Genomic DNA, 18,419 nt, shown 5'->3' with positions numbered 1-18,419 from the left:
GTGATTTTTATTTTTATTTTTAATTTGGTTAAATGCTTTTTATCAGCCAGAAGTTACTTTATTTATTTAGTATTTATTTTTTTATAGGTATTGAACCAATAATATGGAAACAGGCCAAAATTGATAATCCTGATCCAGAAAAATTAATTCCTGTTCCTTTAATTGGCTTTCAAGAACTTTCTCGGAGAATGAAATGCCAAGACTATGAAACTAAGCAGCATCAAAAACGATTGGATGTAATTCTACTATTTATGCTAAGTTTTACATTAAGTTCTTTAATATATATTTGAAATGTATATAGAGATATTAGGATGGTTCAAAAAAACTTTTTAGCTTCTTACTCATATTTTAAGAGGTTGCTCAATGACCCCTCAATTTAACATTAGCCGTAGCGTAGAAAATGCCACAAATTTAGAAACATTTAATTTCCCCAGCTGCTTTTTTGCAAATAATTATTTTACTGCAATGTATATGCATATTACTCGTGTATATTATAATGTAGCATTGTTTTTTTCAGTTCAATGTATTTTTTAACCCCCCTCCCCATATGTATGAAGTTTGGGGGAGGGGGTTGAGCACCCTCTTCCAGTTGAAATAGGAAGCTAAAATTCTTCCAGTATATTACTATCCACAAGTCTAAAAATATTGAGGGGTGTCCTGTCATCTAGGAGAAACTTTTTTTTTTACTTCTATTTTTGAACCACAAGAGATATGCTTTAAAACTTTCATTTTTCAACATTTCTTGTATTTTACTTATTATTATTTATTGCTTATTTTTTGACTTATTTGTTACTTTCTTCTATATCTAATATATAGAAGAAAGTATTGGATTCGTGCAAATTTTCGAATTTTGTCGGATTCGAACGTTTTGAGGTGTGCTGAGTCCATTTCGACCATTTTTGGAAAATGTCTGTCTGTCTGTGTGTGTGTATGTATGTGTGTCACGTCTGTGTGTGACCAGTTTTTTGTGGCCGCTCTACAACAAAAACTACCACATGAAATCGAACGAAATTTAGTACACATATGTGCCCCTATGTGAACTTGTGCCCATTAGTTTTTGGCGCGAATTCCTCCAAGGGGGGTGGAGCAATGGGACGTTTTTTGAGTTACGCGTGCTTGCTATTCCTCAGGAAGTTACTGGCGGAATCAAACAAAATTTGGTCCATATGTTGGTATTAACAGGAACAGGTGCTGATTCAATTTTGGTGTCAATAACTCAAACGGGGGTTGAGCTATAGAACGTTTTTTGTCGTCAATTGTGACTGCTGTATCTCAAGAAATAATGAACGGAATGAAAGAAAAATTTATCGGCAAGTAGCCCTTAGTGGGTATAAGAACTGATTTTATTTTTGTGTCAACAGCTAAAAAGGGGGCAGCGCAATCACCCGTTCTTTTTTTCCATTTTGAGTGCCCTATCTCAAAAAGTAATGCTACGTTCTGGTTGAAATTTGGAATATATGTGAATCCATATGTAAACAGGCTTTGGTTCAATTTTGACGCCGATCGCTCCAAGAGGTGTTGATTTTTTTTTTTTTTTTTTTTGCGAATAAAAATATTTTTATTAATGCAACAATAAGAAAGATAAATCGTAATAGATTGTCGTCTGCGTATTTCTCGTGATTTTAATTGTATGGAAATGATCGGAAATATTATCTCAATGATTTAAAATTTTTAACTGTTGCCATCTTATGTTTGTTAACAAATAAAATATTTGTAATTCATTCAAGCAAGGCTTTTAAAGTAACTTTCAATTTTCGCTCTTTGCTTTGCTTTTGCAATAATTCAGACATTGGGATGGTCGTCAAGTTTTTGCATGTGTCATTTTGTTTTCGTTGGGAATATTGCTTCCTCGTCAAGCATGGGGAGGGATCAGAAAAAAAAAATATAGAAGAAAGTTTCGTGATGGCCACAACATACTAGTTTTTGTGTTATTTTTACAAAATATGAAGCGTTATCTCATGCTTTTATTTATTTTTCCATTTTCAAAAACTTTTTTCTGAGAATGTAGACCAAAAGCAACATTTTCTACAAGTATAACGAATGTGAACAGACAATGTAATTTGAAAACTTCATAGTTTCATATTTATTAACAAACAATTACATTTTTTGAATAGACAATTTTAATTCATTGTATTCATTTTTTAAAAATCCTATTAAATGTTTTTACATCATACATTTACTGATAAAAACAGCATAACCACCACTTTTTAAAGTAAAATTTTACTTAAAAAAATGCTATTCTCCATGAAATAAAGTTAAAAATTAGTGCTTAGTCAATCGTTTAAGACAAAGCTGATTTAGAAGAAGTCCAGCTTAAGATGAGAAACAAATTTTTAAGATAAAAAAACAAATTAGTAACAAAGAAGGAAAAAAAATATTACATAAAATTCTCTTAGGAAGGTGGAGGTCTGTACTTCAACTCAAACCAATGTCTAGCAATGTGCATCAAACATAATGCAGTAAATTTCTTCAATTCTGATAAATTTTGTTTAGTACTGGTTCAAGCGTCATAATTTATAAATGCATATTTCTGTATAAATGAATTCTGGTTTCTATATTTTCTGTGCTATAGAAACATTGATTTTTGTCTGCTTATTCTAAGTCCAGTAAAGGTAGGCATCCCTTAACAAGAAAAGTTTTGATGCCCCCATCAAGGTCACGTTAACAAGGGTTGACTGTATTTCGAAGTAAAGGTTTAAGAATGATATATATTTAATATTATAAGTTTTCTAGGGGAAAAATCATACTGAATTTAGTATGTAATTAATCTTTCAAACAAGGGTTGACTGTATTTTGAAGTAAAGGTTTAAGAATGATATATATTTAAAATTATAAGTTTTCTAGGGGGAAAATAATACTGAATTCAGTATATAATTAATCTTTCAAATAAAGGAAACTACTTGAAATGACATTTGTGTAAAACATGCAATGAGCATTTCTTTAAAACTAATATATATATATATATATATATATATATTTCAGATTATTTCTGATGATATTGCTGAATTGAATCGAAACCACACCACCACAGTCGCTAAAATAGCAGAGCACAAGAGGAAACTTTTAGAATTGCAACATAGGGTGCTAAAAGTATTAGTTCATCAAGAAATCACTAGAAAAATGGGTTATTCGATTCAAGCTGATGAAGAACAGCTCAGAATCAAATTGGAAGCCATTCAGGCTGAACTCAGTGCACCTACACAATTTAAGGTAAGCTTGAATTGCTCTTAAAACTTTATTCCCATTTGTTTCTACCCTTATAAATTTGGAAATGGCAGTTTTCAAATTAGTTTTACAGCTGATAGTTAAGTTAAGGTGCTGTTGTACAGCGTGTCTCAGTGTAACCTGCATCTCTATTTCTGCAACCGTTAGTTGGGATTAACGATGCATACTTGCAATGGCAAAAATAAGATGTTAAGTTAAGATAAAAGCCGAAAAAAAGTGAAAAAATACGAAATCTAGCTTTTTATATGGTTCCGAAATCTTCCATATTGCACTTTGGGAAATCAAAAGAATGACAAAACTATTCAAACACAAAGAAATTGACATTTGAATGATTTGGGGGCACGGCAGTGCCCCCGCCAAGTCGAGCGCGAAGCAAGCACTGCCGTACCATCTTTACTGGAACCATTTCGCCGCATTTTCGGGCCCCTATTTGAGAACCTTCTGGTGAGACTAGAACGCAGAAATTTTCGTCATCCAGTAAGCTATAATCACATACTTAAAATCCGAAATTTCAAGTCTGTAGGTCATTTAGTTCCGAAGTTAAGCGAAAGCAAAGTTTCGCATTTATGACACTCACTCACTCATGATCATCAAAATAGAACTAGTACTTCCCATAAACTCAGAGAGGTGAAATTTGGTACAGAGTTAGGGTTTGATGGCCACATAAAGGGAAAACTATAAAAACTAGGCTAATTGAAGATCTCGAGTGACCCTGATTAGCAAACACAAGAGCCCAACCAAACTATTCGAGATCGACATAACGCCTTTATAAAAAATATTCAACTTGGCGGGCCGCTTCATTTGATGTCAAAAATCGAAAGCTGAAGTATCTAATGAAGAACCCGGTGTATTAGAGATATGGTAATGCCCCCTTCTACTATTGGTACATAAAAAAATCGACTGTCATTGCTAAAGTCCAGCGTAGTGGGACACATCTTCTGATTTAATCTAGCCTAACTTGAGTCTACTCGAACATTACACAAATTAAATGTTTCTACAAAAAGAAGCGAAATCCCACCAAAAACATTCTGTAAAAAACTAGCCAAGTCTCGATGGAGCTGCTTGTTTATCTCTAAAAAGTAGTGAAATCTAGACAAAGTCATGACAAGTCTAAGGTTCCTTACTGCGATTTCTTTATTATTATAGTTAATGTTGTGTGACTTGGCCGTTAAAGGGTACACAAGGGTATAAAACCAGGTGCTCCATGACACCATTGCACCAATCTTTCGCCAGAACCACTACCCATTGACGATGGAAAATTGCCACTTGGAAAACGTGGTAAACAAAATTGACTTGTACCCACTAACGTATAAAGAATGTTTAACGGCCAAGTCACACAACATTAACTATAATAATAAAGAAATCGCAGTAAGGAACCTTAGACCTGTCATGACTTTGTCTAGATTTCACTACTTTTTAGAGATAAACAAGCAGCTCCATCGAGACTTGGCTAGTTTTTTACAGAATGTTTTTGGTGGGATTTCACTTCTTTTTGTAGAAACATTTAATTTGTGTAATGTTCGAGTAGACTCAAGTTAGGCTAGATTAAATCAGAAGATGTGTCCCACTACGCTGGACTTTTTTTTACAGAATGTTTTTGGTGGGATCAATATTAACCAAGATATGAAATGCAGCTTTTTGTGATTTACACTTGTGCATAGTGTTTTTTTTTAAAAATTGTACGAGCTTTTGTAGTGTGTTTTCACTCACCATAGTATAACATTTGCACTTATTTTTCAATAGCGAAGAAAAATATAAATATTTTGTTTTTCCACTTCTACAAGTTGTCATTTTTCGAAAGGGCGATAAGATCCAATCTTGCCTTCTGCACAATCCCTTAAAACTTTGAACTCAAATATTCCCTGGAGTTTTTTTGGCAAATGTTTCACATTTTATTGTGAGATAATTTCACTATATATAAGTTAGGGGATCTAGGGTCTGTATTAAAGATAGATTTTGTACTTTTTCAATGATATTTTTTTTTCTTTTAAGTTATTAAACGTTTGAAGCTAAAGTCTGCAACCATTTTAGCAACTGGAAGTATGCATCTAGGACTAATGGTGTAGTAAGTCTTGCAGGCTAAACAGGGGCATGTTGTTTTTATGTGAAATATCTCAATGCACAGTGAAAATCTTAACTTGTACTTTTAAGCCAAATTGTTTTGCAAAATAGCTTTTAGCTCCCAATTATCTTAACAGTGAGTGATAATCGAGTTAGCTATTCAAGTAATCTTATTTTTTTTGCCTGATGTATTTCATACAGTATCCTGAATCTAATAAAATCTTGTTTCCCCCCCCCCCCCCAGAGTTATTATGAAATACATGATAATTCCAATGAGAAATTATAATAGGTATTTAAAGTGCTGTTATTCTAATTTCAGGGTCATTTACGAGAACTGACATCGCAAATTAGAATGCAAAATTATCAAACTTCTACTTTTGAAGGAGAAAGATACGCTATGGATGAAGTATCTAAAGAAGAAATAAAAGAGGTAATATTTATGATTTCAAATAAATAAAACTGAAGATGCAGTACTTAACATATATATTTATGTCTGAATACTGCTAAGCATCACATTGATAGCAAAGTATTCATACATTAGTTTGAACCATGGGCGCCCATATAGGGGGGTAAGTGGAACTCAAGCCCCCCCTCCCCCTACAAATTAGAACTTCCTTGCTTTTAGTTCTTTTTTCTTTGCAAAAATTAAAAACCATTTCTTCTCCAGCCATTAATTAATAAGTTATTTAAAATGTCAAACTTTAAAGACTCCAATCTGTACTGAAATCTGTTACTATGGGGAAAATATCCGAGTCCCCCCTTAATTTGCATATAATCGCACCCATTCTTTGAGCTAGCAATGAGAACATTTTTTGGCTGCAGGTCAAAATGAACCAGTCTGAAGTAAGCAGTGTCCGGTCAGTCATATTTTCATTTATCTGGACGATTTGATTTCTCTAGGAAAGTACATTAGGACATCAAAATTTAAACTAAGAAACAAATAACTGAAACTGCATGTTCTTTTTTGTAGCTTAGCTTAGCTTAGTAATTAAATAAAAATGTTGCTGTTCTTATTCACTGCACAAAGATTCTTTATATTGAAATACAGTACAAGTAAAAGCCAAAGTTTAAAATTCCTTAGCAATATAATAATTCAAAGTATGTTAAACAGCTACTTCATTTTGTGTAACTTAATTACTTTTACAGTGAAAAATTGCCTGAAAATTGTTGCACAAAATTGTAAATGACTTTTTTTTGCAGATTTATTAGATTATGATGATAAAAACATAACGGTTGTGTTTCAACTAATTGATTTTTTAAATAAATTAAGTAATAAATTTATATATAATATTTGTATTACATCATTATAGTTGAATATATTGAACCTACAAAAAACCAGCAGACTTTCGTTTTGCTGAACTTTTTCAGTGCCCCAGACTTTTCATAAAAAAAGTGGACAAATTTTCAACTCTGATTATAAGTGAACGTAGGTTTAGTGTTGGGTGTTTGAGTGTTACTTATCCCAAATATTGTCGCAAGACGAAAGGCAATGTGAAAAGGGGAAAAAAGTTTTACTTCATGGTATTTGCCTAACGTGCTTCGTAGAAAAATAAAGAAAAAAATAAAATTGTTATTTTGCCTCCCCCCCCCCACAATACTCTTGAAACTTAAACACACACACGCACAAAAAACTTTAAAGCTGGGTTCTCCAAATGTATGGCAACTCTTTTCATTAAATAGTTTTGACACGTTATACTAAACTTGGTGATGAAAATTGTTTAATTAATACCCAAAATTTGTATTCAGTTGACAAATCGTCCTTTAAATAAAATTAACTTCTATAATTACAGTCAGGGGCAGATTCAGGGGAGGGTCAGCTGACCCCCCCTGTGACAAGAATTTTACTATGATAATTTTTAAAGTTCAATTTTTTAGATGTGAAAAAATAGTACATGGAATCAATGTTAACTTTTTTTTTAAAACTTGGTTCTGCAAGGTATTTCTTCTCAGTGCATCATAATTCAAAGGATTGATTGGGTTCGTTTACTCGGCTACTGCTATTTTGAGTTTTTTTGTTCATTTTCAAAAGAATAATCATCTCTAATGAGCTTTACATTTTTCAGAGCACTCTTCCATCTCAAACCATGCATGTGTGTGCACGCACGTGCTTTTTCCCAATGTGACTAACTTGTCTGCCTAAAGAAATGTGACTTTTTATGAAAATTTGGGGGAATATGATGGTGCGCCATTGGAAGTTTTAGGAGGAGGGGGGTGGCAACTTGAAAGGGTTTTTGTATCATTTGGGGTGTCGAGTGCTCCGTAGCATATGAGGTATGCTCCATCATCCTAGGAGAGATGGGCACACCCACGCACCTGCTTAACGGTACTTTTTTATGGTGGAGTCCATTGAAACTTGATCCCCCTTACAAAAATTTCTGGATCTGCCTAAGATTACAATTGTTTTTTTTTTTTTAAGTAACTATATATTTTAATTTTGACCTTCTTTTATAGCAACTTTTGGCACAGCAAGAAGGAATAGCTTTGTTAATCAGCATAATAAAAGAGGATATGGAAGATCTAAAGATCATTGAAGAAATAACCAAAAGAGGAACTTTTCACCTTAAGTAATACTGCCCAAAGAACTCAATGTGTAAAGTAACTATTTTCATCTGAAGCAATGGATTAAAATTTTATCGATTGGAAAAGAGAGAAAAAAAAAAAAAAAAAAAAAAACAAGTTAAGTGCTAATTTTTAATACAGTTAATCAGTATAACATCTTGACTGGACAATGATGAAATCCATCAGAGAAGCTTCAATTTTTTTAATTTTAATTCACCAATCATTCCCAATAGCAGTCTAGAAATGTAAAGACGTTAAAAAAAAGTAAACTTCATACTTCTTTGTCAGGAGAAAATCGTTAGTTATAAATGTTTTTACCAAGTAGAATACAATAGAATACTGTCAGGTTTTGCTTGCTTTATTTTTCTATAATGCCTAACGTTTTACCGGCAGGTGTATTATTTATTGTTTAAAATGAGCATTTTCTTTACCGAAAGTTTTCAATTAGTCACATTTATTTTAAAATTTTTATGAAATGCTTTTAAAATATATATGCAAGATATGTTCGGCAAGTTCTGTTAAAAAAAAAGCACAAATTCAGTAAAGAAATTTGTTTTGTATAAAATCTACCACTTTAACACTTTTTTTTTTTTCAAAACGGCTCCCGCGATTTTCCATGCATTTGTCAGTGTGTGATACAATTTTTTGAACATCCTCTTCAGAGATTGTTGCTGTCTGTGTAGTCAACCATGAGGTAACATGTTCCTCTAGCTCGTCATCGCTGATCGCAAGAGGGAGACTTGAGACTTATTATATTCTGAAACAAATAAAAGTCATCCTGTTTTCCCTGGCAGTCATAGGCACAACTGTGGTAACATTCTATGAGGAGGGTAAACAAAAACTTGTATTGTGAGGCTCTGAGAAGTTGAGCTCTGACTCTGAATGTTTACCTCTCTTTCTGAAAATAGGGAGGGGTAATTGGCGCTAAGTTGAGAAACTTTCTTCGTAGTCAAGGTCACAGCTTGACTAACCATAGCTGCACTATACCACGCTATGCCAATTGGCTGGGAAACAATTAGAGCTATGTAGCAGAACAGTGTACCGGGTGGTAGATTTTTGTGCAATAAATATCTTTACTGTATCTGTACTTTTTAACTTCTAAAACCGAACTTTTCAAATGTTCCTTGTATTCATGTGATTCAGTTAGTCTGCAATTTAATTACAACTCTTAACATGAATTTAAATGTTAAGTTTGCAAATGGTTCTACCAAAAAAAAAAAAAAACCTTGATACATGTTCTTCAAAAAGTATCACAGAAAACATAACTTTTAAATTTAAAAAAAAAAAAGTTTATTTCATAATTGCTGAACTTTTCACTGTTGTATAGTATGTAAGAAGACATGTATTAAAATAAATCTATTTTTAACATTTGCAATGAAGTCTGGTTTTCATGATCATTCTTGTATTTAAGATTTGATATAGCCCCAGCTTGGTTTCAATACTTGACTAAAGGTCTCAACTTGGGTGAAACTGCTGTCTCTGGGATGCTGCTACAAGCTGTTTGCTTGTAGGGCGAAAAGAAAAATCTTAGTGTTAAAATTAAAAATCAGTTCAAAATAATAAGTACATATTAGATGTGGGAAAAAGTTATTTACATTATCAGCAACGGAATATTTACTAACTTGATAACTCTGTAACAATAGCTGTTTACAAACCTGTGAAAAACATTTCATTTTTTTCAAACATACTGTGTAATAAACACTGAATCACCATAATAAGAAAAATCACTTTACTCATTTATATTCTGTACAATATTAAATCACAACTTATTAAAGGCAGCAATGTCTACACTTTGAACCTGAAAGACAAAAAGGCAATATTTTAAAAATGAAAAATTACCAGACACAATTTTTCAACATGGCATACAGTAGAACCTACCTATATCAAGAATTTTAAACTTATCTGTATTTATAGCATAAATGAAAGGCTTTCTCGAATATTTTTTTTCAAAAATCACCATATCCTGAATTTCAGTAACAGTCATTTTCAAATTTGATCCCCTGTTACATTTATCAACAGCAAAATTTGAAGACAAAAAGGATTCTTTCTAACATTGAGTCATATAGTCTAGAATGGTTATTTTGTTCTCTGGGTCTATGCTGTTGTAAATAACACTAGGGAGCCATTCCATTTCAGATCAGGCAGGGTCTGTCACATGACCATCACCGATTTTTTTGAAAAAAATACAGTAACAACTAAGAGACATATGAAATATCCAAAAAGGATTTTGCAAGAAAATTTTTTTTTCTTCAGTTATAGCCTATTAAAATTCTGCACAAAATCCGCCATTTTGGAAAAAAACGGCAAAACACTCCATTTCAAATGGACATTATTTCAAAAGTATTTAACCTATTTGAATAATTCTTTTTTCTGAAAATAAATAAGGACCCATATATCCTCCAGACATCGTTTTTGAAAGTTTAGTTATGTTTTTTGATAAAGAAAAAAAAATCATTTTTGTCGCGAAAAAACTGCATTTTTACCGATTTCATGATTTTTTTTCTCCATGAAAAAATAGTTTTTTTTTACTAAACGAAGATGGCAGTCTAAAGCCCTTATATGATAGTCTCATAACATATTTTATTATAATCCTTGGATGCATACAGCCTCGGAAATAAAATTTGAAATTTTAAAAATTTTCAAAAATTAGCGATTTTTGAAGTGATTTTACTCAAAAAACCCATTTTTTAAAAATCTAAAAATTGGCTCATTTGAACCCCATATAATGCTTAACAAGTGGGTAGACACCGCATCCCGTATTTTTTCCCATAAAATGTTTTATGATTTTTTGAAAGTGACCTTATCGCCCATGGCATGCATGTAAAATAAAACTTTCTAATAATTTCAGTCACTGAAAATCTGATGAAATTAATGCCTAATAGCTACAATAATGGTGCACTTTATCAGCAACAAATAAAATTTTACTGACTTTTAATAATGTAGCAGTATCAAACCGCTTCTGATGACCCAGTCAATTCATCTTTTTGTACTTCGTTATATGAATATATTTTTCTGCTGATCAGCACCTAATTGTTATGGGAGCTGAGATCCCATACTTCCTTATTTGTTTCATTCAAATTTTTGTATTTTTGACCGAATTCAGGCCACTTAAGCATTAAAATAAGTTCTGAAGACTATAGGGATCCTGACCTTCTTTTGTTAGAAATTGGATCCCTGGCTATAATAGCTACCTTTGGTGAGATCTGTTTGGTTACCTCAACTTACAACCATGTTCAATTAATTATTTATCTCATAAAACAGTGGGCTTTTTAAATTCTTAAACTACAAGTGAGTTTTGCGGTGTGAATTTAGTATACATATTCTTACGTATAAAAGTAATCATACTAGGTAGGATCCAAAAATTATGTGACAACATTCGCCAATGTCAAACCAAAGCACGAAATTAAAATTAATCGTTTTAAATGCATTGTATTGTTCTTCCCTTTGATGGTTTCCCCTGTCGCGTAATTGAGTTGAAGAGAAAGAGAATTGAAAGAGAAAAAATATGATTCGTTGCTGCATATGAAAGTAACGGTGAATGCATAGCTTTGGAGACAAAATAAAGTAATATTTATAAATATATATATATATATAGATTTTTACTGTTACTGATAAAGTACATCATTATCGTAGCTATTAGTCATTAATATAATCACCAAAGGCTCTTCTATCTAAAGACTACACACAGAGTCTTACAAAAAGACGAATTGACTAGGTCATCAACAGCGGTTTGTTACTGATATATTATTAAAAGTTTGTAAGATTTTAGTTGTTCCTGATAAAGGGCACCTTTATTGTAGTTATTAGGCATTAATATAACCAGAATTTTAGTTACTGAAATTATTAGACATTTTTATTTTACATGCATGCCATGGGCGATAAGGTCACTTTCAAAAAATCATAAAACATTTTATGGGAAAAAATACGGGATGTGGTGTCTACCCACTTGTTAAGCATTATATGGGGTTCAAGTGAGCCAATTTTTAGATTTTTAAAAAATGGGTTTTTTGAGTAAAATCACTTCAAAAATTGCTAATTTTTGAAAATTTTCAAAATTTCAAATTTTATTTCCGAGGCTGTATATTATAATAAAATATGTTATGAAACTATCATATAAGGGCTTTAGACTACCATCTCCGTTTAGTAAAAAAACTTTTTTTTCATAGAGAAAAAAATCATAAAATCGGTAAAAATGCAGTTTTTTCGCGACAAAAATGATTTTTTTTCTTTATCAAAAAACTTAACTAAACTTTCAAAAACGATGTCTATAGGCATGGTTGCCACACTTCCGTCCAAGGGACGGAATTCCGTCTTTTCAAAAATTTCGGCCATCGGATTTCTTTTTCCATGCTCAAAATGATTTTTATAGATGAAACAAATCTTTACTTTTGAATCTCTTACTCTCAAAAAAGGTCTTATTCTTCTGAGGACAAAAAACTGGCCCATCTGCTAAAGTTAAAAAGATTAATTATTTTTTGGGGGGAAAAAAACAGCTTAATAAGTCACTCAATCTGTTGATTTCAACCATTATTATCTTAATCTGGAAAATTTTATTAAAGTTTTTATCACAATGCATCTTATAGCCAAGAATCTCATACCTGAATTTTTTTTAATTACTATTTTTTTTGTATGAAATATGAACTATTTATGTAACATGAACTATAAAATCTGAAGCTTTTTTTCTGCAGTAGCAAATAGTAAGTTTTTTTATTGTATTTTATTATTAAGTTCTTTTTCTGCTTTTACCTCCTAAAAATCTTGAACAATGATGTGTTATTTTTTTTATTTAGGTTTTAATTTTAACTTAATCTTACATTTTGGTTTTACTATATAGTTACAGCATCAATAATTAGCATTATTATATACGTCTAAAACATCAAACAAACTAAGCGCTAATATTTTGGTGTCGCGAAATGGCGCCACGCGCTTTCCAGTCCTGACCAATTTTTGGAGTGGCACCCATGTCTATAGGATATATGGGTCTTTATTTATTTTTAGAAAAAGGAATTATTCAAATAGGTTAAATACTTTTGAAATAATGTCCATTTGAAATGGAGTGTTTTGCCGGTTTTTTCCAAAATGGCGGATTTTGTGCAGAATTTTAATAGGCTGTAACTGAAGAAAAAAATTTTTTCTTGCAAAATCCTTTTGGGATATTTCATATGTCCCTTAGTTGTAACTACTGTATTTTTTTCAAAAAAATCGGTGATGGTCATATGACACTTTTCATACCTGCCTGCCTGATTTGAAATGGAATGACTCTAGGGAAGAAAATCTTATTTCATTCAACTACACAGTTATAATTTAATTCTTCAATTTTTAAGTTCACTATGTGTGACTATTTTAGAATTATCACACAGCAAAATAAATTAAGCATGAGGATTTAATAAAACTCACCAAATCTTCAATTTCTTGAATTGTTTCTTGTAACCAGTCAATGCTCACTTTCTCATCTTCAACAACCGCTACAATTTGGAGCTTGTTGATACCGTATGCCAAAGGAACAAGTTTACCTAAGACATATCACAAGTTTAAAAGCAATTCCATTTATTCAGTAAACTCTAATTAGGCAATAACCATCAAATTAAAAATTATTTAAGATTATAGGGGCATTCAATAATTTAAAAAACTTACTTGCACCCCAGACTAAACCATCAGATTCAATTTTCCTAACAGCAGTTTCCATGGTTTTCATGTCTGTTTCATCATCCCAAGGCTTAATATCAAGAACAACACTTGATTTTGCAACAAGAGCTGGTTCTGGAAAAATGAAAAATGTATCTTTAGTTAAAAGAATACCTCATTTTTGTTCAAATCTTAAAAAAAAAAAGTCTTACGAAAACCAATGCTAACACTATCCAGGACCTGGTTACTACACAGGCCTCCAGGGCTATGGCCCTTGGCCCGTATTATGAATAAAATCTTTCAAATCACAAGCTATTTGTAGTCCCTAAGAGCACCCTCAAATGTTATGAGAGGAATGATAAAAAATGAGCAAATTCAATTTACGTAAATCGTAAATCAATGTTAAAGAATAACAATCTTGCTGGTTCCTCTGTAATGGTTGATGAAACTCAACACATTTTCAGACATGAGCAAGTGTTTTCCGTTTTTAAATAGTTAGAAATTCATCAAGCCTTTACAGGCCTTTTCAAAACAGAAAAAACTGATGAAGAATCATGGTAGATTTTAACTAAAGATGTAATTTCCTCATATAGACTTAAATATCTCGTTCTTTTTATGCTCTGTGTAACGATGGTTATGAGAGGCCCATGCAGTGGTGTGGCTGCAGGATTTTCACAAGAAAATGCCTTGGTATTTTACATTTATTGTTACGCTCATATTTTAATTGTGTCTATTTAATGAGTGTTCATCACTTTCTTGTGCTAGAAACACATTTCAGCTGCTCAATGCATAGTATGCTTTCATAAATACTCTTTAAATATACATAGTATTTTTGAAAAAAAAAAATATCTCACATCAACAACAATCTTTTTCTGGAGGACTCTTTAACTACGCAATCTCCCCCCACATCATGATTATACTTGCTGTTAGCCAATATGTGTTTTGTTCCACACTGAGGCAATTCATAGTTAAGAAACTCGACCCCACTAATGAAATGCTGAAATGCCGCCCCTGCTTAAGAATGTGTTTGGTAAATGCATTTTGAAATTATAAACTTTATATTCATGTTTATTAAGTAATTTTTATTAATTTTGAAATCGTCGTCCCTCGCTACTTCGCACTTTGGCTTTCGCGGCTACACTACATCGCGTTTTTTTATTTATTTTAAATATAGTAATTAGCCTTTTTAAGACATTTGTGTTAACTTTTTCCAACAAAAGAATAACAAAGTATGTCTTTTAAGTAAGGGAAGCTCTTCTGAGGGGCTGTAGTTGTACTAGTTGAGGGAGTAGAGGTATAAAACCGTCAAAGTAAGTGTAGAGAATAGCTATCTCCATTTAACGGTTAAACACTATCTGGAAAGTATAAATCACTGTATTATTACTACGGGATTTTTACTAGGGGTAAATGATATTCAACAGTTTACTAGTTGTATATGTAATACTTTTAAATGAAGATAAATGTAGTGGAAGAACAAGGGCACACACGATCACTAACTGGCAATCTCATCGAACTTGAGCTATTTTTATCGATTTGTATAATTGTGTATAAGAACTGCATGTGTGTGTGTGTAGTTTATTTCTCAATAATTAACAATGTGATATCAATTACATTGAATGTAACTCATTTTCTCATATTTTGTGCAATATATTAAGTAATACAAATGTAATGGTGGCTAAGGAGCTGTTTCAGGTCTAGGGGGCTCCGACTATTGAAAACCTATTTAAATTGTCGTAAATAAGTTTTAAATGCTCTAATTTGGAAAATTTTCGGTTTATGAATACAAAATCCTTCAGAAATTCAGTTATCGCGGTAAAGTCTGGAACGAATTAACCGCAATAAACGAGGGTTGACTGTATATTAATAATTGTTATGGATTATGAATTGTGTCTTTTACACATTGCAGTTATTGGGAGGGGGATCTATGTTAGGCCCTGAGCCCCTCTTTGGCTAAGTTGGGCCCTAACGACTGGTAGAAATTTAGAAAAATAATACGTTTCACTTCAAAATTTCACTAGTTCATACAGTTTCAATGATGACATTTGCCTCCCCAGCTCGGTCATTCACTAATCCAGACTGATGTGTTCTAATCAGAGCGAAACTGCAGTCTCTGGATGTGATAACCAGGCTGTCTGGTATATTGCATGTAGTTCTGCCAGTGCCCTGGCTTAGGGGCGGTAACTTACTGTTAAACACTTTTTACGGTCCATTCTTGGATCCTGGTTTTAAATAATGAAAAAGTAGAAGATGAAATGTAAAAAAGAATTAACATGACATAACATGGCGGTTTTCAATAGACCTGTCTGAGCGACTGGGGTAGGGAATGAAACAAGCATTTCTCTGCTCCCCAATAGTGGTCGAGGAATCAAGCTAACGAAATCTTATCTGGGCTGTTGCTTTCGAAAGAAGGCACCAGGGTGGGGCAAAAACAAGATGTTATAATACTGCTGAAATTTATTAATATTTTTTTTTCTTGCAAAAAAAAACTAAGTATCCTCATATAATAGCGAATCATCAAGTAACGCTCCTGATGTCATCATCAATGAAACTCATGCCAGGGCATGATAATTAGATAATATTTTTTTTGGAAATGTTTGACACGCAAGGAAATGCTTTATTTTGAAGAGGTTGAACTGGATCCGGTAACTCAACTGTTTTACTGTTAAAACTCATTTTAAGAGAATGAAGAAACGAAAAGGAGGTCAACAGTGAATGCTATCTACTGGAGTTAGGGTATAAATTTCAACCATCAAAATAACACCAAGTAGGCAATTGCTTCATTCAAAATGTAGAATCAATTTTCACCTGACATATCTTGACGAGCGATTTTCTAGTTGTAAATAAATGAGAACTTTTTTTCTACAATTCCAAAAAAAAAAAAAAAAAGCTAAAATATTTTGGAAGAAAACCAGAAATACAACTTCACTGGATTAACAAAATTTACATTCTGCTGCTCCGATGGATGTTTTTGTGGTCCCAGACCAGCACGCCAACGTTAATGAGCCCTAGCCCCAATATTCTGTGCTCTAGAGCTTAATATGCGGTAAATTTTTGTGACGATGTTGCACAATCAAAGTTTATTTCACTTTCAAAAAAAAAAAACATTGTAAAAAATATATACATAAGTTAATCAAAAAGGTTATTCACTTGAACGCAAAAAAATTTTTTATACTTAAAATTCATCACATTTTAAGACCATATATTATGTGAAGATAAGTACTAAAATTATAAATCCTTACTTTTAGATTTTTTATCTGTATAAGCTTTTACTCTAGCTTCTTTTAGTTTAATAGCTTCTTCGGTTTCCTGTAAGATATTATACATAAAAAATATTAAACATCAATAAAATAAGATATAATATCAACTTACATATGAAATAGGCAGCAAACTTTTTTTTTATGTGTCTAGACTTTCGAAATAATTCTTTTTTCAAAATACAGTCAAACCTCCATATATTGAAATTTTCTGTACATCAAACTTGAAGCAATTCTCCATGTTCATTTCATAGACAAACTGTTTCTCTTTGTCAAAAAAGTCAATGTATCCAAGTATTTTTCAATATATATTGGGAGATTTTAATCTACTTCAGACTGTTTGTGTCACGAAAATTGAATTTAAGGTCACTGCAACCCCCCCCCCCCCACAAGCCAACTGGGATTGAGGAATGGACAAACAAGTGGTTTTATTGTTCTGGAATTCAAATTTGTCAAGTCCTTTTCAACTTTCGGTATGAACACACCCTTTTGAAAAACCTTTTAAACTAAGCTGTTAGTCTGATGATTGTTCCTCACCCCAAAATCTGCTTTGTTTTAGTGCAATTCTTCATATATAAAATAGCAAATGATCAAGTAATGCTCCTGATGTCATCAACAAGGAAACTCGCTCCACAGCATAATATTTTTTTTATTTTTTTTGCAATGTTTGACACGCAGGGAAACACTTTATTTTGATGAGGCTGAACTCGATCCGGTAACTTAACTGTTTTACTGGTAAGACTGTCATTTTAGGAGAAAGAAGAAACGAAAAAGTGGTCAACAATGAACACTATCTACTGGAGTTTAGGTTAATCCACTGAAGTTAAGGTTACAATTTCAACTATGAAACGATCACCAAACAGGCAATGGCTTCGTTCAAATGTAGAAGCAATTTTCACCCGTCATACCTTGATGTGCGATCTGTAAACATTTCTTAGCCAACGAAGAGCAAAAGGCATTTGAAACTGTGTCCTGAACTTCAGAGAATATTGTTTCTGATGAAGTTTTTAATGGGCTGAATAAATAGGAACCTTTTTTTTCTAACTCTTCACAAAACTGGCTGTTCAGCAAGACATTCATAGGTTGTATATAGCAGAAAGAATACAACCCCAATCAATGTAACCACTGCTTAGGTTATTGTTTTTTAAAAAGTTTCTAGCACTCTATTCTTTTTTTCTTATAAGTTCATTTTTTATTCTGAATTTTCATGTACGATTAGAAATAGAGTTCAGCATAAAAATATTTGCTTTAATTTTTATATGTCAGGGGTAATTGAGACAAAACTAAGATTTGCTCTGTATATCTTTTTTTTTTTTGGGGGGGGGGAGCGATTTCCAATTTCAATGTATGGAGACCCCAGTGTACTAACTCTTAACTGTTGAAAATAATTTTAAGTTACACTTGGCACTCTTGGCTTCCTTAAGAGGTTTTCCACCTCCAGCTCATTCACTTCCTATACCGGGCTGATGAGTGCTAATAAGCACGAAACTGCAGTCCTTAGCTGGAATTGACTGAGCTGGCGGTGTATTTCATATATAAAGCTGTTTCTATGCCCATTAAATGTGTGGCGGCACTATTGCCAAGCTACTCACTAAGTACAAAAATTTAAATACCGTATATACTCGCGTATAAGTCGAGAAATTTTGTCCAAAAAATAAGGCTCGAGATGGGGGGATCGACTTATGCGCGAGTAAA

General features: G+C 32.4%; 2 protein-coding genes across 4 annotated transcripts in view; one reads left to right on the top strand and one right to left on the bottom strand.

The window, feature by feature from the left end:
* The window catches only part of LOC129229267 (nucleoporin p54-like), a 42,779-nt gene extending 34,817 nt beyond the window's left edge, over positions 1-7,962 (top strand). For both annotated transcript variants that reach the window (XM_054863538.1, XM_054863539.1), the window contains exons 8-11: positions 88-236; positions 2,983-3,210; positions 5,606-5,716; positions 7,738-7,962. In XM_054863538.1, coding sequence (XP_054719513.1) covers positions 88-236; positions 2,983-3,210; positions 5,606-5,716; positions 7,738-7,854 — 605 coding nt within the window. In that variant the 3' untranslated portion in view covers positions 7,855-7,962. The remainder of the gene's footprint in view (positions 1-87; positions 237-2,982; positions 3,211-5,605; positions 5,717-7,737) is intronic.
* Positions 7,963-9,557: 1,595 nt separating this feature from the next.
* The window catches only part of LOC129229268 (elongation factor 1-beta-like), a 34,729-nt gene continuing 25,867 nt past the window's right edge, over positions 9,558-18,419 (bottom strand). For both annotated transcript variants that reach the window (XM_054863540.1, XM_054863541.1), the window contains 4 exons: positions 16,710-16,776; positions 13,480-13,605; positions 13,243-13,358; positions 9,558-9,643 (listed from right to left, as the gene is read on the bottom strand). In XM_054863540.1, coding sequence (XP_054719515.1) covers positions 9,605-9,643; positions 13,243-13,358; positions 13,480-13,605; positions 16,710-16,776 — 348 coding nt within the window. In that variant the 3' untranslated portion in view covers positions 9,558-9,604. The remainder of the gene's footprint in view (positions 9,644-13,242; positions 13,359-13,479; positions 13,606-16,709; positions 16,777-18,419) is intronic.

This window comes from Uloborus diversus, chromosome 9, assembly GCF_026930045.1.
Source record: "Uloborus diversus isolate 005 chromosome 9, Udiv.v.3.1, whole genome shotgun sequence".
NCBI lineage: Eukaryota > Metazoa > Arthropoda > Arachnida > Araneae > Uloboridae > Uloborus > Uloborus diversus.
The sequence above is the reverse complement of the archived record's forward strand: the minus strand, read 5'-3'. Positions and strand labels throughout refer to the sequence as shown.